General features: G+C 39.2%; 2 protein-coding genes and 1 long non-coding RNA gene across 3 annotated transcripts in view; 2 read left to right on the top strand and 1 right to left on the bottom strand.

Moving 5' to 3' along the window:
- LOC101165367 (hydroperoxide isomerase ALOXE3-like) lies at positions 1-6,903 on the top strand. The gene is made up of 13 exons (XM_023953219.1): positions 1-466; positions 535-616; positions 693-815; positions 889-992; positions 1,161-1,333; positions 2,710-2,853; positions 2,948-3,151; positions 3,236-3,322; positions 3,802-3,968; positions 4,083-4,204; positions 4,287-4,387; positions 5,179-5,349; positions 5,449-6,903. Exons 1-13 carry the CDS (start codon positions 4-6, stop codon positions 5,626-5,628), a joined length of 2,121 nt encoding a protein of 706 aa, XP_023808987.1. The 5' UTR covers positions 1-3; the 3' UTR covers positions 5,629-6,903.
- Positions 4,099-23,979, bottom strand: part of LOC110017725 — a 45,151-nt gene continuing 25,270 nt past the window's right edge. Inside the window, exons 2-3 of the long non-coding RNA XR_002293224.1 lie at positions 7,940-8,050; positions 4,099-4,185 (exon numbers count right to left, since the gene is read on the bottom strand). This is a non-coding gene — a long non-coding RNA (uncharacterized LOC110017725). The remainder of the gene's footprint in view (positions 4,186-7,939; positions 8,051-23,979) is intronic.
- epm2a (EPM2A, laforin glucan phosphatase) lies at positions 7,164-12,613 on the top strand. The gene is made up of 4 exons (XM_004083599.4): positions 7,164-7,536; positions 7,969-8,143; positions 10,857-11,101; positions 11,962-12,613. The coding sequence occupies exons 1-4, from the start codon at positions 7,290-7,292 to the stop codon at positions 12,243-12,245; spliced, it is 951 nt and encodes a 316-aa protein (XP_004083647.1). The 5' UTR covers positions 7,164-7,289; the 3' UTR covers positions 12,246-12,613.

Genomic DNA, 23,979 nt, shown 5'->3' on the forward strand with positions numbered 1-23,979 from the left:
CAAATGGCTGAATATAAGCTGAGTGTGACAACAGGTGGCATGCGGCATGCTGGGACTTTGGACAACATCTTCATCATTTTGTTCGGGACTGAAGGGCAGAGTGAACGCACTCGGCTAGACAACTCTGGCATCGACTTTAAATCGGGGACGGCAAGTTCAATTCTGTCTTATGTAACAATCAAAAAGACTCAACAGATCAGTTCCCATTTGTTTGCGTTTAATCCATTGGGGGGTTTACACTTCACTTTTTTTTGTGCTCAGACAAGGACTTACAGTCTGAAATGCAGCTTTTCTCTGGGGAAGCTCCTGCTGCTGAAGGTGGAGAAAGATTCTTTCCTTCATCTTTTAGATGATAGGTGGTATTGCTGCAAAGTAGAGGTGATGACTCCTGAGGGAGAAGAGATTGCTTTTCCCTGCTTCAGATGGATTTCCAGTGGTGAGGAAGTAGAGCTCAGAGGAGGAAAAGGTCAGTTAACCATTTGAACATTTTCTTTCCTATAAAATGAAGAGTTTTAATGCTTATTCACCTGTTAGCCTTAAAAGTTTTCGAGGAGGAGCATCCTCTGCTGATAGACCACCGCAACAAAGAGCTAAAGCTGAGAAAGAGTTTGTACCAGTAAGTTCCTTTTACAGCAACAATGCGTTTCTGCAGAGGACTTTTCACAGCATTTTGTTTTGAAATTCTTTTGCAGATGGGCAGTTGGTGATAAAAAGCTGCCCCGCCACATTCACTTCACAGATATATCGGAGCTCCCAGCTGAGGTGCAGCTCTCTGAGCTCAGATCAGATGAAATACATCATTCAAAAAGAAAAATGTGAGGAATTCACACGTGATCTGCTCAGACTTTTTGGAGTCGTGTGCTTTGTTTCACTCGTGTTTATTTTCAGGAACACTGAGCTAATGTTTAAGGGATTGGCTGGATCGTGTAAAGAATGGAAAAGTATTGAGGATCTGGAAAAAGTATTTAAGTCCAGAAAGACTTCTATGTCGGGTAAATGTTGGTTTACTTTAGCCAGAGACATATCTAAAGACATTTTTATTTTATTTTAGAACATGTTAAATAAACTTTTCTTGAAATTCTTGGAAGAAAAAACTCTTTTGTTGGTATGCTGCAAAAAATGTACTAAAAAATACATGTTCCCTGTTGCTATTTTTCCAGAGTATGTGTCCAAACACTGGAAAGAGGATGATTTCTTTGGTTATCAGTTTCTAAATGGGACAAATCCCAATGCGATCAAACGCTGCTCCAAACTTCCACCCAACTTTCCAGTCACTGAGGAGATGGTGAAGCCTTGTCTGCCAAATGGACTCACACTGAAGGACGAAATGGAGGTATGAGAGGGGAATTTTGTTTCCACAATACCTTAAAAAAGGGATTTGACTCTTGTAAGTTGCTGTTTAAATATGTTCTAAATTTTTTAGTCTCTATATTTTTATGCGGACAAACTTGAAAAATGTCTGTACTGGTGACAGTAGTGATATTTGTGGGGTGAATTTAAAAGATTTTACAGATAACCTTTACTTTTGTCGTAGTTTCTAAGGCAGACAAATAAAAAATAAATGCCAATCATTTGACCTATTTAAACATAAGCAAATTGAAACAGTTTTTTAGATTTATTTTCACTTTGTTTAGCCCACGATCTTTTTATGGTTTTCCAACTTTTGCTTGTTTAGTGTATGAGGGCTAGATTGAATTATCACTATACTATGCCTTTGGTTTTTTAGCTTGCATTCAGATCAGTCCATACTTATACCTGGACTCCAAAGCCAAGCTTTTGATTGGATAACTCTGAATTACAAAAACTGCTCTTCTCCAAAAATCCAATGACTTTCAAGCTGGCACAAAAGGATGGTAATTCCAGACCTTCAGAGCCACTGTCTTACTTGTTTTCTTTGCTCTACCTAATACTGTTCACCTGGATCAGGTGTGTCCAGCTAAATAGCAGCTGGAGGAACAGAGGTGGGTGTAACCGCTGCAGGACAGTGGCCCACAGTATGCTGAAAAAACCTATATCTACATAAATCATACATGTTAAGACTAAAATTGCAGCTTTGTAACTTCTAATGCTTATACAAACAAACAGGTAAAGTCTACAACCACAAGGAAAGTTTCATTGACCTTTGACCTTGGCAAGAGGTTGCAATCTTGAATTATCAAACTTAATTTAAACTCCTTAGGAATTGTAATCTATCACCGTCTAACTCCTCTAACTATCATTGGGAAGCTACTAGGAAAAAAAGTTGGAATTCTAAGTTATAGATTTTGAAGGGCGTTAACATGGCAAACTTACAAAAAATGGCGCCCCCTGTTGCTCACAAATATTGTAAAAATGTAATACACAAATCGTTGGCTCAAGCTGAATGTAACAATATGACATGGTGTGAACATGTTAGGAATGTGGGCGTGGCTAACGAAACACCTCTGTCGCCAAAGAAATCTAACAATTCACTTTTGCCGATTTTTCTAAAATTTTCATAGGCCTGTTCGTCACCCCCGGCAAAGTTGCAGGCCATACAACAGCATTACATTGTTCTTTGCATTTTGTATGATTTATTTGCTAATTTCCATTATTTGTTGGCAATTTCTTAAATGCAATCTGCTGCTTACATTTTGACCTGGTAACCTTTAGTAAACCAGATCTGAATCTGAAAAATCTTTTCTGGTCAATTGTTTAATTGAAGTCTTATGACATTTTCCTCCACCACAGAAAGGCAATATTTTCCTGTGTGACCAGAGAATAATGGAGGGAATACCAACAAGAGTGAAGGATGGGAATCCTCTACATATGACTGCTGGTTTATGCCTGTTCTACATGAATCCTGAGGGAAAACTGATGCCTCTTGCAATACAAGTACAGAATTAATGCAAAATGGCCCAGACACGTTTGTAATCTTCACAAGCATCAGCTACATTTGTAGCTATCAATCCATGTTTTGGTTTTTCAGCTGAACCAAAAAGCTTCAGCAGAGAATCCAATTTTTCTGCCTACCGACCCAGAGAAGGACTGGCTGTTGGCCAAACTGTTTTTCAAAAGTGCAGATCTGCTGGAATGTGAGGTTGTCCATCACCTCCTGATCACTCACTTTCTGTCAGAAGTCTTTGCTGTTGCGACTCTGCGCTGCTTCCCAACCATTCATCCCCTGCACAAGGTGACTTCTAAAGATCTGAGAAAGCAATGAGATCTCAGTGGTACTTCTTTTAATACTTAAATGATGTTTTCTCCAAACATGTAGTTGCTGATTCCACACTTTCGATTCACGCTGCACATAAACATCATGGGCCGTGAGGCTCTTTTGGGACCTGATGGAGCTCTTTGCGCGGTATGTTTTTATCAATGACCAAACCTAAAGCTGCATACACACCGACATTTCACGCATGATTAAGAAGGTGCTGAATGTGAATTCTTGAACGCGTTTACCCACGGTGTTTACACTGGACAAGCAGGGGGGCTTCTTCTTCTTCTTTTTCTACTGTTTACTAGCGCATGTCCGCCACCCACAGTTGGAAGAGACTTAGTGCAAAATTTCGAAGCGGGACCAATCTTCGTGTCATAGAATTAAATCCCTGATTGGTCAAATTTCGACCTGGTTTAACTTTCAATATAAGCAATTTTCAATGGCAACGCATTTTGTATGAAGAACCAGAAACTAGCTATACGTAAACGCGAGACTTTTGAATGCAGAAGCTCAAAATGCATATTTACATAAACTTTTTTTGGAAGCAGTTGTTTGAACATGCGTTGCCGAGGGTGTGGTGATCTTAGCTTGACAATTACCATGTTGGCATTGATGACTACCAGAGTTCATTTGGACTGGAGGGACTGATGGAGCTCATGGGAAGAGGTCTGTCAGAAACGACCTACAGCGCCCTCTGCCTGCCAGAGAACATCACTGCAAGAGGGCTGGATTCCATCCCAAACTTCTACTACAGAGACGATGCTTTGAAACTGTGGGACGTCATCGAAAGGTCATTTTAAGATCACATTTATCCAGAACTTTTTATTAAAGCTGTTTTAAAAAAAATAAAATAAAAAAGCCCCCCAAAAACACATATACCATCTTTTTCTTTTTTTTTTACCAGCTTTGTGAGTTCGGTGGTGAAGGACCACTACCCTTCAGACGACGACGTTTTTAAAGACACTGAGTTGCAGGAGTGGATCGATGAGATTTTCACACAAGGCTTCCTAGAAAACAAACAGTCAGGTGAGCAGAAGAAAACAAACAGCCAACAAAATGATTAACCTTTTAATGCTAAGAAGAAAATCACAAATAGTTTGACTGACAGGAGTTCCAGCATCTTTCCATACGGTGGAGGAGGTGGTGAAGTTTGTCACCATGGTGATTTTCACCGTGTCTGTTCAGCACGCTGCTGTTAATAACGGTCAGGTGAGGAAATATTTGAGACACTAATATTGGATCTTGATTAAAAAGTTTTACAAAGGAGAAACAGAAGAAAATGATGTTTGATATTAAATTATTTCACTGCATTTTTTATTTCCATTGCCTTACATTTTTTGCAGTTTTCAATTTTCTTTTCTTTGCATCTTGATGCTTGATCTACAGAGTTATATGACAACTGAATTGGAGGAATCAATAATATCTTATCGGACACCAGTTTTTGATTCAAGTAGTTTCAAATCCGGGCTGCACGGTGGCGCAGTGGTTAGCGCACTTGCCTCACAGCAAGAAGGCCCCTGGTTCAAGTTCCGGCTGGGGGACATGAAAAATACATCAATGGGGGACCTTTCTGTGTGAAGTTTGCATGTTCTCCCCGTGTATGCGTGGGTTTTCTCCGGGATCTCCAGCTTCCTCCCACTGTCCAAAAACATGCTTCATAGGTTAATTGGCAGCTCTAAATTGTCCATAGGTGTGAGTGTGAGAGTGCATGGGTGTGTGATTGTGGATGTTCTACCCTGCGACAGATTGGCGACCTGTCCAGGGCATCCCCTGCCTACGCCCAAGTAGCCGGGATAGGCTCCGGCAGCCCCGTGACCCCGAAAGGGACAAAGCGGTACAGAAAATGAATGAATGAAAATAAATAGTTTCAAATCCATTTACATTATATTCGACCCTTACATTGTGTTTGGGTCAAAATGTACCTGTTTTCACACTTAAAACGGGTCGATTTGACAAAATGTCAAATAAAATTGTTTTTTTTTTAAAAACATCCATTTCAGTTTGATTTCCACTCCTGGATCCCTAACGGCTCCCTCCAGCTACAAAAACCTCCCCCAACCTTCAAGGGGCAGTCCAGAATGAACACGTTTCTTCAGGCCCTTCCAAATGTTGGAGACAGCGTCAAGTTTGCAGCGATGTTCTGGATGCTATCAGATAAGTACACGGATATGGTAAGTTTAGCGTTCATGACTTTGCAAAGTTCTTGAACATGTCTGGTGTAAATGGAAAATCTCTGGCATTCTCAGCTTTGTTCTCTGTGGTTCTGACAGGTTCCCTTGGGAGCATTCCCCGAAGAAAGATTCAGCGAGCCTCATCTGAAGCAGATGATTAAAGACTTTCAAGCCGAGCTGTCCTATCTTAGTGAAGAAATTTCACTAAGAAACTCTAAGCTTCAAGTTCCCTATGCATACCTGAACCCGAAACAAATAGAAAATAGTGTGGCTGTTTGAGAAACACTGAAACCAGCAGCAAACACTTAAATCCACATAGGTTTAAACCTGTTTTAATGCTGGGAAACATTCTGAACATACAGAAACATCATTGCGTAGCAAAACAAGGACTAACTAACTCTCCCCTTTACTGGAAAGTATTTCTTTAAAGAGTTTGTGTGTCAGTATAAAAAAACAATAAAACCGAATAATAAAAGTTCAACATAATGTTTCTAAAGGGTTTTTTAAGGTTTCCTTCTTCTGTTAAAGTCCCACTGGAATCATCTTTTGAACAAATTTCAAAGTATGATTTTGCTATGTGTGGCCAACTAAATAAAAAATAAAAATTTGTGCCATTTTCTAGGACATAGTTTCTGCAGAGAGGCAGACTTTCATTAAAAACTTGCAGATGGCAATGTTGGTATGAGGCAACCCCGCCCCCCTTCCCCTCTCTGTTGCTTAGAACTTGGAGCAGAGAGCTTGTGGCCCACCCAGCATATTTTCTACGTCCCAAATTTGCTCTTTTTCAAACTGCATTTTCTCATCTGCTGATCCACAACAATCTGAATCATTAAAATACCCAGAAATGCCATTTTCCATGAGCAATTTTCAAAAAATATATATATGACCTCCGTAATCAGAAAAATGTCACATAAACAAGTTAAAAAGACAAAAATCATGATTTTCATTGGAATGGGTTATAAATGGCTTCCTTGAAAGCGCTTGTTGGGATGAAATGTTAAATATGAACAACTTCACTGGCTTTTTAACGGTTTGGTCTTGCATAAAGACACATACATGTGTAGAGTGTCGTTATGTTATCAGGACTGAACAAGGATGCCTAGATTGTAACAGGAAGAGTATCTGAATTTAAGGGCTTGTAGTGCCAGAAGGCAACACTTTGGACTACCACAGCTAAATGGGAACCATGAAGAGGCCAAAAGGGAAGCAGCAACTGTCAAACACCTACACAGAATAAAGCAAGCCTAGGGACGTCTGCAGGATGGGAAAACAAAGTGCTGGGTGTCAATAATTATGTCCTATCAATCATCAGATTCCCTGCTGGCATGATAAGTTGTGATGCATGGAGGGTTTCATCCCAAATCCATAAGACTGTGCTATACAGAAGTTCCAAGCTCAAGATGGGAAACAGCTCTAAAGGCAAAGCTGTGAATGCTCAAGATAACACCCTGTGGTACTTTCAAATAAACAAAGATGATGGATGGATGGATTGATGGATGGATGCAACCTTCCACATTTACTCAACTTGTGGTGGCAAATGTACCTGATTGTGCCCCCTTGTGGTTACATTGAGTGTTGAATTAAATTATTAAACCAAATTTCCGTTTTTGTGTAATTTGTTTCTATTAAGTGTGTATGGTTTTGAGCTTGAAGAGCATGATTTTAAAAATGTACTTATTCATTTAAAATTCAGTCTAATAAAACAGTCAGAATATTCACACGTACTGCAGTGTTTACAACAGCATTTATGATCCAAATAGCTTTTGGTTTCAGAATTTGTTGACCGAGTGAGCCTTCTTTCTTTTTATTCAGTCTTTGCAGACGCTGAAGTCCAAAACACCGCTATTTTTAGCCCGCAGCAGACAGTCAGCAGAACAAAATGAGATAAAATCACAACCACTAGAACTGCAACGTCACATTTATTTATAAACTCCCCCACCATGCTGTTCAGGTTCGGAGTCGTTCTTTCTCCACAGTCTTCGCACGTGGAGCTTTTAGTTTCGGGCTCGCGTGAAGAAATGGGCCATTGGGACCCGAGTAGAGCGGTACAGATGAAGGCTTCGCTCCAGATCCCGTCACCTGACGAGCCCTGTCTGTGGACCGGAGAGGTGGAGCTGGCAGAGCCCGTCAAAGATCCGTTCTGGTTCAAGTTTATTCAAAGGGTCAGAGGCGGTTTTGTTTGGGAAGGTACAACACATTCGATTTTCCCAAAGCAACGTTAAAAAAACCTTTTCAAAATTTGCCATATTTAATGCAACTAGTGTAATGTACCTTTACAACCACGAGAGGGCGACACAGTAACGTTTGTTAATTAGGGACCTCGTTTTCTTCAACTCAAAAACATCCTGCAAAGCTGCATTTTCTGTTGCCTGAGGATATGAAAAACAATTTGTCTCCCCCTCTAAATGTCACAAAATTGTCTTTGCTAGAGGGTGAAAATATGTCAACAATGCAGCAGATTATGGTGATATTCATGACTTTGTTGCTCCAAATAGAGGATTTCTTGTGGATTACGTTTTGGAATCAATCATGGATATGACTGACATGTAGAAGTCCCACAACATTCGTTAGAGGGAATTAGCTTACAAACCTTGCAGAAAATATGTGGTCTGTGTCCAGGTAGTGGTCCCAGCCATGACAGATGCTGCTCCTATGATGACAGGAACGTGGTGGATGGAGTGTACTGCCATCCGATTGATCACTGGATCGAGAAAACAGGACACACGAATGAGATGAAACACACCACAGACTTTTACTTCAGGGTGGCCGGTCAGATGGCCATGCATTTCTCCAGGTAAGTTAAAATAATAGGAGAATGCATTGTAAAATGCAATACTCTATTTATTTTATATAAGATGGTAAAGTGGTTTAGAAATTATGTATTTCTGCCTACAAATCATTAAAAAGCAGGAAAAGCTTTGTTTTTTCAATGATTAAAAATAAAATAAAATACAGTGGAAGGTTCCACCAGCATCCAACCCTCCTGATGAGAAGGGGGATGTAAGAAGTTTAAGGAAAATACTTTATCCTTCTGTGGTTCATAATACCCTTCAAAAGATTAGGAGAATAAGGAGAAACATTTCATTTTTAAGTAGAAACTGTTACTAAGTGACTGATCTTCAGGGCCTGAGGCGGGACGGCATTAACGCGCTCACAATAGAGGTGTTTTTCAAAGTAAAAGTCTTTAGAAGCTGCCAGGGTTTTATAACAGCCTCGACCTAAGGTTTGTTTGGACTTAAAAAAACTTCTGTAACTCTCAACTTTTAAAGATTGATTTTGGATCCAACACTGTGACTATTACTGAGTTAATTTGTGGCACAATAATTACAGAATTATACTAAAAATAGACTTTTATTTTTGAGACTTGAAGTTTAGCATAACAATGACCAAACATTTTTCAGCCTCAATACCACCTTAAGACCTCACAGTGAACCTAAGATTACAGACAGTTGCTTTGCTCTCCAGACCTGTCTGAAACAAACATTAGAACAATAAAAGGCCCTGATTTAAAAATCAATAACTTCAAATGAAACACAGGGATTTTTTTGAAGGGCCAGTTATTGATCTCCTCGGTTCCTATAAATCACAGCTTTGCTCGAAAAACAAGACTTGATGCAGGAAATCAAATTTATTTCATACCAAATGGAAAAATAAAACACTAAAATGTCAGCGTTGGTGGTCTGTAGAACTTATAGGCGACCTAAGGCAGACCGACTCAAACTATCACTTATTTATTGTGAACATAAACAAGAATCTCCACAAAAAAAATGCCTTAAGAAAATAAAAAAACAACAAGATTTTGACTAAGAGCAAGTCAACTTTAGTATAAGAAGTAGCAAACAGGATGCAGCTTAGTGTCAAACAGAAACCACAGGTGCAACAGGTAATACGGCTGAGCAGAATTACACATGGGAAAACTAATAAAGTTAACAAGAAAAAAAGACCCTGCATCCCACATAAGACTTTATTTTTTCTAAATTTGATGTAATTTTGTTTTAATTTTTTTTCTGAATAATTTTCTTTTCCATTTGTATTTTCCACAGTTTATGTGATGCATGCTATTTTATTTAATCCGATTAAGTATTCCCTTTAATCCAGCAGTTTTAGGTATTTTAATGCACGAGGGAAAAACTGTTCTAAGCCATTTTTTTAGCTCAATGCCCCGTTTATGTTCTCCTTTGCAAACACCTCAAGCTACAGTATGTTCATACCACACTCTGCAACGTCCGTTCCAGCAACTAATTCCAATTAAAAGTCTATGTCAATGCACATAAACGTGCGTTCAAAACTCTCACGTTCACGTGTAGCTATGCAAGTTTTTATGATCATTTTATGTAACGTGCAGCCATTAAAAGCAAGTTGAAGGCTAAAGCAGGTTGATCTTTGACCAGTCAGGGACTCAGATTTATTAGAGACCCTTTCATTTATTGAAATGCCAACTGTTTGATAATTAATCATGGAGGAGAAATGAATAATTGCGTTTTTTGAATAGAGCTGTGAAAGGAAAAAGCCTGGATTTTCAACATTTCCACCACTTTTGACATTTTGCACCAAGCCTCTTTCAACTGTAGGTGGCATACATGCGCTAGTAGAAAAAGAAGAAGAAGCCCCTCCCTGCTTGTCCAGTGTGAACCCCCTGAGCTAAATGCACGTTCAGGAAAACGCGTCGCATGCCCGGTGTGAGCGTAGCTTCAGTGTGATCCAGAAGGTCTGTATCTAGGTCTACAGCCGAAAGACATTCAGAGAGACAGTTTGCATGATGAATGCTAATATCTGAATAAAAAAACCCTCATTGCCCCTCCATGCGTGTCATGTTTTTGTGGGTGACAAATGCTTCCAGTGAGCGTGCTGCTTGCATATGAATAAGCCAAAACCCTCAGGTTGGAACTTGTGTTGAGAAGACTCTACACGGTGTGTGTCAAACACCTGCGTGTTCCGTCGGAGGCTTTTTAACCTGTCGAGTTGGAGGTTTGATATTCACCTCGGACTAAATGGCCCCTGCACACCCTCTCTCTAACCCTGCAGACGTTTCACGGTGATGCAGACTTTCACTAAACTCCTAATTCGCTGGAGGAGGCAGAAGGGTTGAGGATCATCACATGAAGACTTCTGTACTTTTCAGCTAGAGGTGTTTTGAATTTAGAGTTAATATTTAAGATCAAAGCGGAAGAACTGAATAGGAGTCAGCAGGTTCACTTTTCAGAAGACGGGGTTTAGTTCAAGAATAAATTAAAGGAAAAACACGCAAAGCTCTGGCGGTCATGCAAAATAAATCCCCAAAAAGAGCAGTTTTGAATATTTTACTTTAAAAATGTCTGACTTTTACTCCTCTGGTTGTTGACTTACTGATAAATGCAAGGGACAGCAGGTCAATTTAACTGTAGTGTTGCATTCAACAAGAAAAAATACAAACATTGTGTGTACATGTTGTGTACTCATTCCCAGAAATGAATAAATCTGACTCAGAAATGACATAAAAAATGTCAACGATGCGTTTGTGACACCAGGGTGCTGCAGCGGGTGTGGTTGGGCAGCTGCCCTCGCCAGGTGGAGCACGTGACCATAAAGATGAAGCACGAATTGGGCATCACCGCCGTGATGAACTTCCAGACAGAGTGGGACGTGCTGAACAACTCGCACGGATGCAGGCGCAACCCTGCAGAGGTCATGACCCCAGAGACCATGACGCGCCTGCATCAGGACTCTGGTCTGGTGTACGTATGGCTCCCTACACCTGACATGAGCACAGAGGGTAAGGGCCGTCACCGTCACACCCGTCAGATCACTGTGCCTGTCCGTTGTTGATGCTGTCAGGCTGCAAGGCTCTATTGAAATTCTAACTACTCCAACTCTAAAAAATGATCCGTCCAATTTACAATCTGCAGATCGAACTACAACGGAGCCACAGATTACCTTCAATGATTTCCCTCAGCGATTAGGATGGAATTATTCATGCAGCTCAGTGTTTCAGGCGTTTTGGTCTCAAAAGTGCTGCCCATTCTTTCAGAGAGAATTTAAAGTGGCTGAGAAAACTAGAGATTATCCATGAAGGTTTGTAGATTATGCTTTAGAATTTAAAAGCTTTAATATCCCTTAAATTAGGTTTAAAAAAAAAAAAAAACTTTTGGGGACGGGTCACATCCGGTTTATACATTTAATCCAATGTTTTTGAATGACTGTTGATAGACATTTTACATAGGGATTCTTTTAAAAACCCAGGAAACATTCATATAACAGCAATACTCATAAATAAAACAATTATTTAAAAAAATGTTGGGCTACTAACTGAAAATGATAGAAAGTGTTTTTGAAAAACTTTTTTCATACTTTAAAGATTTCTTAAAGTAAAAATTCAGAGGTCATTCTGTTTGGTTAAATAAAATGTTTCGGTTTTCAAAATAGAAAGAAAGAAACTTCCTAAATCTGCCGTTAGTGATAACACTTCCTGCAGCTCCTTATATTTTCCACATGACAACATATTTCTAATATCAAAAGCAGACTTAAAAAGGGCAGGCAGGTTTAATCTGGTAAAGCTCAGCAGGCGGAACTTCACAAAGTAGATTAAGTGGATGATTTTGCGGGATTACAAACTGAACGTTCCTTTCTCTGCAGGTCGGATCAGGATGCTTCCTCAAGCTGTGTTCCTGCTCCACGGTCTGCTGCAAAACGGTCACACGGTGTATGTTCACTGTAACGCTGGAGTGGGCCGGTCCACCGCCGCCGTGTGCGGCCTCCTCATGTATGTGTTTGGCTGGACTTTGAGGAAAGTGCAGTACTTTGTCGCAGCTAAAAGACCTGCGGTCTACATAGACGAGGACGCTTTGGTCCAAGCTCATGCAGACTTCGTGGAGAAGTTTGGCCGTCGGCCTTTATACATCTCTTACCCTCAGACCTGAGGAGCTCGTCTTCCAACGGAAGGTCAAGCAAAGCTCCTTTTAGAAAATAAAAAGATTAATTTCAGCTGGAAGGAGTTTAAGTTTCAGTACATTTGAGCTGGCAGCCAGAGTGGATCGGAAAAATATACTCTTCTGATGTTAACTTTTAATACCGCCATTCACCACACACAGTTCAAGACTGTTGTTACTGTTGTGTGTTTATGTCCATGGGGACCTTTGCTGAGACCTTTTCCTTTCATTTCTTGGCCATTAATCAATACAGAGTCAACAGAGGTGACATTTTGAAAGCGAGCCCTCTGCTGCTGTGTTCAGTGCCATGAATGAAAACAACATGCCGGACAAAAATAAATGAAACAGATTAATATAAGAAATTGTGTCCAGTGAGGTTTGTCCTTTTTGCTGCAAAAACAGAGGTTTAAATAATTACAGAAGCCTGAATTCTTCCCTTTTCAGTAAAGGGGATACTTTTTTTAAGGATTATGGTTGGAATGTTTAAGGAGAGTGGCAATCTTGCCAAAGAAACAAATCTATTCATAAAAACAACAAATGTGTGAGGATCTTGCTTTCAATCCAAGACATTTAGTTCCTAAGCAAATGCAGTCCCCTCTAGCAGGAAATGCATGGTCCCTTCCAATGTAATTTAACATCCAAGTGTGTATTTCTGGGAGAGAAAACACACACATACAGAGCTATGAATTGTTTTTATTACAACACTTGGTGGACACAGAGCCTTTAATATTTAAAGCTGTAACTCAAAACGCAGTTTTAACATTTAGAAAGTTATCCACGCATCTTATAAAGTGAACTTTAATGCTCTGTTTCCAGTCTGGGTGACTCCACAGAGAGCTGCGGGCCTGCTGATATTCAGGAAAATGCAGCCTTTGTCCCTGGAGGTCCATAACAATAAGCAGGCTAATATATACATACCTGACATTTCTCACACAAACTGACTCAAACTGTTTCCTGCCTTTAAACGTTAAACCTGCACCAACAACTTCATTTCCCAGTCAGGGGGGGGGGGGGTTCCTTTTTGCACGCTCAATGAATGTAATTATTTTTTTTAGGAAAAACCATCATGGATTCATGGGGACTCATGTCCAGCAAAATCTGTGAAAAAAAAAAAAAATCAGGGTTCAATTCCCAGAGGGTGCAATGAGCTTAATCCAGTGGGGGCAAGAACCTTTACGCTACAGCCACTAAATCAGGGTCTCCCTGTGCCGGTCCCCAGCCTGGATAAAATTTAGGGTTGCCATGGCAACCCCTGAAGGGATATGCCGAAAGGTGAACAACAACACCATAAAAAGTAGGAACAATGTTTAAGGTCTTTTCTTTCCTCATTTCTTCTTGTTAATGAGAATAGATGCTTTCAAACACAGAATGCACATATTTTTCATTAAATGTAAATAACGACATCTTTTTGTTGACTGATACCTAACTGAAGAGTTTTGCTGTTTCCAAGACGGTGCAGCTGTAATTATTGCCTTCATTTATGAAGCTCAGGCTCTGCACTCAGCCTCAGCACATTACTCTTCATCACACAATGAGCAGCGGTAAGTAAGTGGAAATGAGATTTGTTTGAAGTAAGTCATTTGCCACATTTGCTGCGTGAGTGCACTACCTGGATTCCTTTTCAAATGTATTTGTGCGTCAGTTTTGCTCCCTTTGTGGTCTCCACTGCCGCCGCCGTTGATCAACGGGGAGGTTTGGAAGTGAACAAAAGAGGGGGGTGTGGGGTTTTCTGCAAAATGGTGATAAAAACTACACACTGTTTAAAAAAAAGCGCCATTTACCATCAACATTTTTAGCATTTTTACAAAATTATAGTGCAAAAGGCTAAAATTACACGCAGACATTGGGACATTTTACAGTTTGCCAAATGCAAAATCTCTCAATTCAATAAACCCCCTACCTGCAGAACTTCTTTGGGTGCACAGTCCTGTCTGGCTACCACATTTCAGGCTGTCCATACTCTATGATTAATTTTCTAAAGAGGAAATTAAAGTATCCACACTCACTTTGCCACGCTCTGTAACTTGGCTGAAAACTTAATTCAAGCAGAGTAATAATTTAACTGGTGAAAGTACTGGTTTATGAGTCTACTAGAAAAGCTATCAAGGAATTACAAAACTTTAATGAGCTTTTATATAATGAAAATTAAGTTGAGATGTTTTTGAAGACAGAAAAACTCAAATAAGTGCTTAAAAAATACAGAAACAAATAAAATGGCTAAAACAAGAGTCAAAACTTGTGAGCTGGCTTTAAAAAATGAAGTTTCAGAGAATATGAAATGCTGATTGGATTCAAATGATGTATGAAAAGCTCTGTTTTGCAGTGATGATCTGTCAGCTGCTGCATGAGAAAGTCGGAAAATTGATTGATGAAAAGTTTTGTTTTTCATTAGAGAAGTTTGGGCAGCCAATAATTCAAGCTGTCATCATGAAGGGGAACTTTTCTGATTGTTTTGGTCCTGATTCCATAATTGTTTTCCAAAAACAGTGATTTAAAAAAGTTGTTCTCCTATGGGATGAAAAATATGTTTTTTTTTCGGATTTTTCTTTCTTTTTCTAAAACTAATAAAGTATTTCTGTAGCACGTATTCAAAAGCATTGTGTTTTCAGCGTGTTGGAAACTAAACAAGACCAGGCAGTCGAGTGTCACTCCGTGCAATAAGCTTATTTGAGCACATTTTTAGCACATAATTAAGGTGGCCCGCTTTCAGAGGAAAGCAACAGAGCTTGTGTGGCCTTGCATGATAAGTGGAACTGCCTCCTGATTTATTCCCCACTGCCTGAGGCCGGCAAGGAGGGAATGAGGGGTGCCAGATTCGACAGTTCAGTTTAAAATGGTAATCATGAGATCGATGAATGCTAAATGACCTCGTACCCGATCATTTTTGATGACTTTGTTGTCCTAAATCATAGTGTTTTTCCTGCTACTTTTATCCTGGGGTATGTTTGTAGTTTTCTCCCACTTTCACATCATTTATTTTACTTTTGATTTACACTTGTTCCTCTCCATGACTTCCTCTTTCTTCATCCTTTTTCTTTTACAAAGATCTACCATTGGGTCAGAAGGTCATTTCAAATATCTGCTAGTAGTCTAGTCATATGGTTGCCTAATTGTTTTTATTTTTATTTCCAGATTTATTTACTTTTTCACATCCACATGCGTCTTGTAAAGAAGGTGGGAATCAAATACCATTCTGATCACCTTCAAAGAAACCTTTGTTTCCCTGTAAACTTCCACCCAAACAGCTGGTTTGTCAGATGATGCCATTATTTCCAAACTGATTACATAAAATAGCTGGTCATTTGGGTTGTGGTTTTATTTATTTATTTTTACAGGGTTTTAGCCTGGCAATGACTCACTCTGCAAAATGGAATACAAATTCTGATTACTTATCAGCTAATGGACCATTATTGCACAGACTGTTATTTTTTCACCCCCCTTTCAACTTTACACCCTGTGGGCTGAGGTATAATTGGAGTGGGGGCTATTTTCCTGTCTGCAATTTTTAACAACACCCTTTAATGGAACCTAAAGTCATTTTATCAATTTCTTTTTCTCTTTGAGTTTGTTTTTAACCAAATCAAAAATTGCATTTAGACTCTGTTTTTCTGAGACAAAAAAAAAACCCTCTGATCCGGTCAGGTCCATGAAAAAGTTCATCCGACGTATTAATTGCGTCTTTGCATGATGGATCTGGACGTCAGTGGAGGGGCAGCGCTGCTTGTGTGCAGGCTTGCGGGGACATATGGGTGCCAACATGGAAGACAGCCAGACTCATAAATCATTTGTGACATGTCATGATGAATGCGGGTCTATCAGAGGATTTGTCTCCTATCTCTGCTTGGGCCTTTCTGAACCGACTGAGCATTTGTGTCCAACACTAGTAAAACCAAAACCACTCATAGTGGAAAAAGTCCCCCCCATCTACTCTTTATTGTTTTGTTTATTTATCGTCCAAAAGAAAGTTTCCCTCAATGTACCGGTAACTCACTTTATTCTGCTCACTTTTTGTCAGCACATCTGGGACTTGCAGCCAGACAGATGGAAAGCAGATGAGGCTTGTTTTCAGTCTGGGGAACCAGACAGGTGGTCCAACCTTATTTCAACAAAATATCTGTGCCTCCAAATCTCCAAAGGCATTAGATTGTTGAGCTTGAATATGACTGGAAACCCTCGAGGCAACAGACAATTTAGACTTGAAGAGATGTCTAACATTATGCATCATCCTGCCATGTACTGTCACAACATCTAACATATGCTAATATAGGAATATTACTTAAAATGATACCATGCATTCCTATTAATAGAGCTAGAGTCAAATGATGAGCACCAAAGGCTGATCTGTTGACTTTGCCAATGAAAGACATTTATCTTCCACACTTCACCCATAAAAGATAGATTAATTCCATTCTCTGTCAGTGTTTTAAGCTAGGTGTACAATTTATGGCAGTCTCGTTCCTGCTCTCACCCCCCCCCCCCACACACACACACACACAACATATGCATGCAGGAAAAATGCAATTTCACTTCAAAACCCAACTCAAATTATTCCCCAACTCTAGGGTCTTGTGCAACTGACAAATTGATGGGTGAGCAGGAGGGAATTGTGGATAATTTCATGTCACATTTCAGGCGCACTGATGCCTCCTCGGACAGATAATTGCTCGCAGCATATTGTGGTAGAAGTTCTTAACTTTTCCAGGGGATAATTCTTCAGGGATTGTTGTCAGAGATAATTGTAATTCTCATCAAAAGTTATACAAATGGAAATGAAAATTCTCTGTTTGTCACAGTGTGGATGCTAACAGTTTTTAGCCACATCCTAGTTCGCATGAGGAAAACAAAGACGTACCAGATTTTTCGGACAATAAGTATATATGCTGTGCTCGTATATTAGCACAACCAAATTAAACGCAAAAATTCTATCAAATATTTGCGTTTATTGTTAAACATGTACCAAATATACTAGTTTGCATGTTTAGTTTACATGCTAACAAATCTTGATAACACTTCAAATCACTAAATCCACTGATTTCCTTCTCCCCTGTGTTGCTTTGGAACAATTCTGTCAAACCTGGCGTAGCGAATAGTGATACACACACCTACAGTGCCCTCTAGTGGTTGTTGCTATTTATTTTTTAAATAACACACAAGTCGCACCTGAGTAGAAGTCGCACTCGTGGCCAAACTATGCAAAAACAAAAGAAAAGCAACTCATCCTCTGAAACACAAAGATATACATGGATCTAGTTGATGCATCAGAATGGAGTGAGCAGGGAGCATCTATGTCATAAACAGCATTTGTTCTTCTGCTACCGATTTATAACAACTCAGGAATCGGTTCTTAGTTTAATTCTACAAAAATTTGTCCATCATCAGAAAATTCCAACGAAAACATGTTAAAAACACCATTTTCTTCGGAGTAGGTCTTTAATTTTTGATGTTTTTCACTTAAGTCACAGAAACAGCTTGGTTCAAAGCTGCTTTGCTCCATACTTTACAGTTATCTCTGCCTCCAGGTCTTTCTTCTCATCAGTCCTCTGCCTCTCCGCCACTCACCTTCAGCCAAGCTTGCTGTCAAATCGGCTGCCATGGCGCTCCCACCCCCAACCGCCTCCCTTCTAACCAGCTCAGACACTGGATCGTTCCGTCTCCAGAGTGAATCGCTTCACTTTGATCAAAGAAGAGAGGGACAACTATCAGACACATTTCAAAAAGCTCATCAAAAACTGTTTAGGTAATTACAGCTCAGCAAAAGGATAATTGCAGCCGTGTGACACCATGAAGGAGAGGTGTTTCATGAAGCTTGAAAAGAGAAACTGGTCCAGCAGTCTGTAGTGGTTGAGTTTCTGTAACGTGGAGGCAGAAACGTCTGTGTTTGATTGCTGTGAAGTGTGGAGACAAAGGAGTGTCAGCAAAGAAGTGAGGTGATGGGAGATGAAGGGATCGTTTTGTAATAATGTGATTCCTGTCCAACCTGTCAGACAATTCAATCAAAGGGAACGTGCTGATAATTGAGTGAGGGGCAAATGTTTCTGAACTGTGACGCTTCAGACACAAAGAAAGAATTTTAAATGAAAATGTATTTTTTATGCTTCCAAGAAGAGAAACTTTCCATATAATTAAATTCAGTTTCAAAGCGCTTTAAAGGAGAATATTTTATTTTTTACTCTGATCTATTTCTGTTCAGCTAACATGTATTTTCTTAATGGTAAAATAAAAAATATCCACACTGAATCCAATGACGACTAAATTAATTCATTGACATGTCGATTCATTTTAGGATATATTGATCTTTTCAGATTATTCCCATATTTTTTAATTATCCAAGTCGAATAGACGTGTTAGGTCTTTGTATCCGGCCTGTAAATAAAAATATTAACCTTCTTCCTCCTGTTATCATTAGTATTTGTGCCTCAACGTTGTTCAACCTTTCTCTACTGCTTTTTACTTTATCTCTATGTTTCTCCTCCTAATCATTTAAAAGTTAATTTTCTTCACTTCCTTTTTGCTCTTTTACAGAATATTTGATTTGAAGTCACTTACTCTAACTTCCTATTTTTTTTTTGCCATTTCCTCTGTACAGTTTTACTTGACAGCGCGTAAGTTGAAACACATTCATTCTTTCAGTCATCTTCTAATCCGTTTTTAGCCTTCCAGGGTCACGGGGGTGCCAGAACCTTTTCCGAGTCTTGGGGGGCGAAGGTCGGGGACATCCTGGACAGATCGCCAGTCTGTCACAAGGCCACAAACACACACCCATGCACTCTCACATTCACACCTAGGGACAATTTAGAGTAACCAATCAACCTATAAATGAACTTCTGAAACATGTTTTTGGACAGTGGGAGGAAGCCAAGCTTCGAGTCCCTGCAAAGACTTTCCAGGGCACTGTTCTGTTTCTAGTTCCCCAGCCGGGACTTGAACCAGGGGCATTCTTGCTGTGAGGCAAGAGCGCTAACCACTGTGCTTATTTTTACTCATTTTTTGTACTTTGTGTTATTTAATCTGCTCCTCTTCTCCACCTGCGAGTTTACATAGACTGCAATGCATCGTGGGATATTTGGCTCCTGTTAACTGTTGTGTCCAAATTACTTCGCCATCCCCAACAACTAATAAACAATACAAAGCGTCAATGTCTCGTGTCCTGGATTTAAACAGCAGTTGTTCGGACACCATGCTCACTACATTTATTTTTTAAATCAATCGATGAAGCAAGTTTAATTTATTAAAATTGCATTTCATGTATTGCAGCTCAAAGAGCTTTATAATTATATAATTAAAACCAAACTGACAATACAGAATGCAAAACAGAAAAAATGGAAACCAAATGACCCCTTTCCCCCGCCCCACATTCATTCATGCACCCCGTGACCCTAAACACAATGCATACAGGCACAAAAAATGACTATAATTATAAAAGAGACATAAACGGTAAATATGGTGTTATAAAATGCCAATTTTCCAAAATAAAAACCAAATTGATATGATCATTTAACAAAGACCAATTATGAATGTTCTGGTTACTCAATGGTAAACACAATGAAAGGGTAACTTTTGGAAAGAGTTAAAAAAAAAATGTCATCACCTTGATTTGTCTGAAGGGTAAACTCCGCATGCAGAGACAATAGGAAGCCTTCCTTAATTAACTTTTTTTTTTTTTTTTGGCTACAAAATTCCTCTAATCTGCAACTGCAAAGCCATTTGAGGCTCTACATCGTGTTTATGATCCGCTCCATCTGTGTCATTGTGCTTGCAGGACTCAGGTGAATCTCCCAGAGCTCTATAGAATTGCATTAGGTTTTAATTTGTCTTTCTGGTTGTTGTTGTTTTTGGACAAAGCACAAGACAAGGAGGGATTGGGAGAAAGCTTCTCATTTGCTGCACAAATCAGGACCCAGCTGCAGACAGTACATACACACGCACAAGCACTGATTTCTGTGAGGATGTGTGTTTGTGTGTGGGAATTAGTGTGCGTATCAGCGAGCAGAAAAGGACAGGATAAAAATGAGCCCCAAGCTCCACAAATGACGCTTTGTGAATGAGAAAACACAATTCAAGCGATACATCATCGTCAGCCTGTATCTGAGCAGCTGCTGACCTACGGAGAGTCATAATGCTGATAGTTTTCAAAAAGAAAAAAGGAGCAAAAAAACACTGGAGGCTAATTTATCAGCCAGCTCTGATATGCAGCTATTTTTGTAAATCACACTGCTTTGTCTCCTCATCACCCAAAAATAAATGCCATAAAACAAAGGAAAATGGAAACTGCACCAGGTTGAACTATGATGCAAGTGTAGGTCTAGGTGGTGCTGTTCTGTAAAATCTCATTTCTGTCATTAGAAATTGTCTTTTTGAGTTAATCCTTTTAAGTGTCTGCTAACTTCATAATGAAGTACATCTGCGTAAAATTCCTAGATTTTTAAATAAAACTGATTTCTTAATCATTTTTTCTAATTTTTTAGTTCAGTAACATTCTATAAGTTTAAGAATTTCTTGGAGGCTACACTTTAAAATGGTTTAAATTGAAATTCTACCTATGGCCTTGTGCATCAAACAATTCTGCATTCTTGAAGTAACATGCATTCTTGATATTAATCAGATTTCTTTTGCCTTTAAATCCACTTTCATTGTGGCTCAAAACTGACATTTCCCACCACCTTTGTTCCATATGTATTCTCCTCATGGTGCAAGTCATATCTGGCTTCTCCTCCTTTTCTGACAGAACCTCAGTGCTTTTTTTTATTTTTGCTCCTGCATTGTTTTCATTGAAAATAAACATATTTGCAGTAAAAAAATAAGAGTTTAACCTTCGTTGTTGACCGTCTTCTTTGCCTTTCATCACCTTGTATGGTTCAAATGATAGGCTCAGTCATTTTAGGCATGGAGGATGCAGAGTAGTTCATATTTCAGGAAAGATGTTTTGCCACAAGGACCGATTTTCACGGCTGTGCACATCCTACCTGCTGTTGACATCAAGATAGCTCTGAACACCGAGTTATCTGTAAAGTGCAGACTGTTTCCCCTCCTGCAAATGACGTCTTCTTCCATTCAAAAAAAAAAAATTGTCATCCTTAAATGTCCAAGAATGGGTCAAAGGAACTGATATGTAACATTAGGGAGGGTTAGATGTCCTTCTTTTAGGCAGGTCTGACAAGGAATGTACATGCCTGGCTTTAGCTTCAAGATACATGAAAAAATGAAGAGTGTGGAGAATATGGAAATTTGTCCCGAGGAGGCCATCGTTCCACTGGAATTAAATTCTGAGACAAGTCATGCAGACCACGCTTGGCTGTGCTGTCTCCACTGAAAAATGTATGCAGTTCACAGTCTAGAAATATATAGAATTCACGAAGTTCAGATTTCATGTTTGAGAAAAATGTGATTTTTGCATTATTGAGTTTTTGAGAGTTGACAAAAAAAATCGTGAACATCAACAAGGAACTTTCAGACGGGGGGGGAATTGTAGGTACTCCACGTTAATAAAAGCAAACCCACAAAGGTCACTGGAAAACCTTGGAGATGACAAAATAAATCAAAACTTTGGACTGAAAATTTGACAACTTTTGAGTTGCTGTCAATTTTTTATATAAAACAAAAACACAGGCCTCACAAAATTTATTGGACTTTCAAAAAGAAAGAAAAGTTCAACTCAATTGTCTTGATTAGCATCATATAAACGTTTTAGATGCAATTTGGAAATTTGGATGTTTTAGCAGCAACTTTATGTAAATAACAAATCTGTCAGTCAGAGCTTGTGGTTGAGAGTCCAACCCTGAGACTGGAAGGTTGTGAGTTCAAATCCACAGCAGTCATAGCGACTCAAAAAATGGGACCCAACGCCTCCCTTCTTGACACTCAACATCAAGGGTTTGGATTGGGGGTGGGGTTTAACCACCAAATGCTTTCTGAACATGACTGTCTGTAGCTGATGGGTCAAATGCAGAGATCACATTTCGTTAACACACTTGCTGTTCTTTTTTTAAATTCAGTTTCTGTGGCGCCCTGGACATGGCAGTAAAAAGAAAATATAACTGTTCTCTCAATTTAATAATTTATGGACACAAACCTAATTTGTGTGCACTAATTAGCCACAAAATAGGATTTTTCTGCCCACAAATAAGCGATTTAGAAGCATTTTCTGTGCCAAAATACTAATTTGTGCACACATTATACTACCAAAATGCTCACTTGTGTGCACAAAGTACTAATCTGTGCCCACAAAAAGCTTATTTGCGGCCACAAGTTATCAATTTGAGGAATCAATTTATTTAGTTTTGTGGGGGGAATGTCAAACTCAGGTTTCAAGGGTCCTTAAGTTTCAACTGCAAGAACAAAAAATGTTGCAGAAAGGAAATGATCCTGAATAGAAGAAATGCATATAAACTTAAAGCATGTGACTGTTTAGGACAACACTTGCAAGTGTGACAATCATAAAAAGGAATTCGATGCGAGGAAGCAACGTTAAATAATGATTGTACTTTGAGTTCATTTACCGTTATGTCATGACTTTATTCAAGTTGTTCTAAGCCATTTCACCCTTCTAACGCTGTATTTCTTTTGTGTCTTGGGTTTAATGTGCATACTATGTAACCCTTGTGCTATCCTAGGCACTTTAACATTGGGAGTTGGGTCATCTAGACCCACTAGACAGTGCTCTGAACCTCTTTTCTTCAATGATTTGTGATCCTCACTGGTGTCTATGGATTACATGAAATCTTTCAACCTTATTCCACCTTTTGTCATGGTAGGGAGAACACGTCAATGCAGGGGGGGGGGGGGGGGGGGGGTCATCTAAGATGGCACAAGGGTTAAGGAACTACCAAACTAAGATTTGTTCTGTTTTATGCATTTGCTGATGAGAACGATAATTGTGAAATAAACCATATTGTAAGTTAGTAGGTGAGAGTTCTTGGAGAATTCTTGATAATATTTTTCTGACTAATAGTAGGAAAGAAGAAGAAACGGGGCAGAAAATGAAGAGAACACAGAAGCAAGAATAGATAATGTCAAGAATAGTAGCAAATATAAAATAAATCAGGGGTGGAAAGAATGAGGTGAGGTTAAATTGGCCTGTGGGGTGGGTAGATGATCATTGTCATCAGGTGGTTGAAGTGTGGTCCTGCCCCCCTTTATTTGGTAACTTCCTTTACCTTTGTCAATCTGAAAGAAAGGACCAAATCCATCTTATTCACATCTCAGAAATCAAACTTACAATGCAGAATTTGTGTTATCTATGCTTTCTACAGCTCGTCATACAGGTTTTACCTAATGGTTCATGTTCTTTTTGATTTTTTTACAATGGCTAAAATGAAACATGCTTTTCAGTTAAACTGTCTCTTTTAAATAAGAATTGTTCTTGAATAAAAATAGAAAAAAGAATCAATTAAATTCAAGTTGATTTAAAATAAAAATAGGTTTTCCTCTGAAAGCCTAAACAATTACCTTTTGGTTGTTATGTGCTCTGCAGCAAAATATGGCCCAAATATATCCAAAAGAGGCTCATGCATCATTGTTTTATTGTTACAGACTGAATGTAAATGTAGAAATTCTTTCCGTTTGTGCTTCTCTTGCCTTGGAGTTATACTGACGGTTCAGTTCCTGTTGCTAAAAAGAGCTTTCCAGATCATCAATGACCCCTCGGACCCCCCCACAATAAAGATGTTTGACCCCTTGGCCGAAGGGACACAAAATGTTAAAAAAAAAAAAAACAAAAAAAAAAACA

Source organism: Oryzias latipes, chromosome 24 (assembly GCF_002234675.1).
Source record: "Oryzias latipes chromosome 24, ASM223467v1".
In the NCBI taxonomy this organism is placed as follows: domain Eukaryota; kingdom Metazoa; phylum Chordata; class Actinopteri; order Beloniformes; family Adrianichthyidae; genus Oryzias; species Oryzias latipes.

Bases quoted from the DNA above. Each gene is read 5' to 3' on its own strand.
- LOC101165367 (XM_023953219.1), top strand. From the start codon at position 4: ATGGCTGAATATAAGCTGAGTGTGACAACAGGTGGCATGCGGCATGCT. The intron at 816-888 runs GTGAGGAATTCA...GTTTATTTTCAG, and splicing joins CATCATTCAAAAAGAAAAAT to GAACACTGAGCTAATGTTTA. The intron at 993-1,160 runs GTAAATGTTGGT...CTATTTTTCCAG, and splicing joins CAGAAAGACTTCTATGTCGG to AGTATGTGTCCAAACACTGG.
- epm2a (XM_004083599.4), top strand. From the start codon at position 7,290: ATGCTGTTCAGGTTCGGAGTCGTTCTTTCTCCACAGTCTTCGCACGTG. The intron at 8,144-10,856 runs GTAAGTTAAAAT...TTGTGACACCAG, and splicing joins ATGGCCATGCATTTCTCCAG to GGTGCTGCAGCGGGTGTGGT. The intron at 11,102-11,961 runs GTAAGGGCCGTC...CTTTCTCTGCAG, and splicing joins ACCTGACATGAGCACAGAGG to GTCGGATCAGGATGCTTCCT.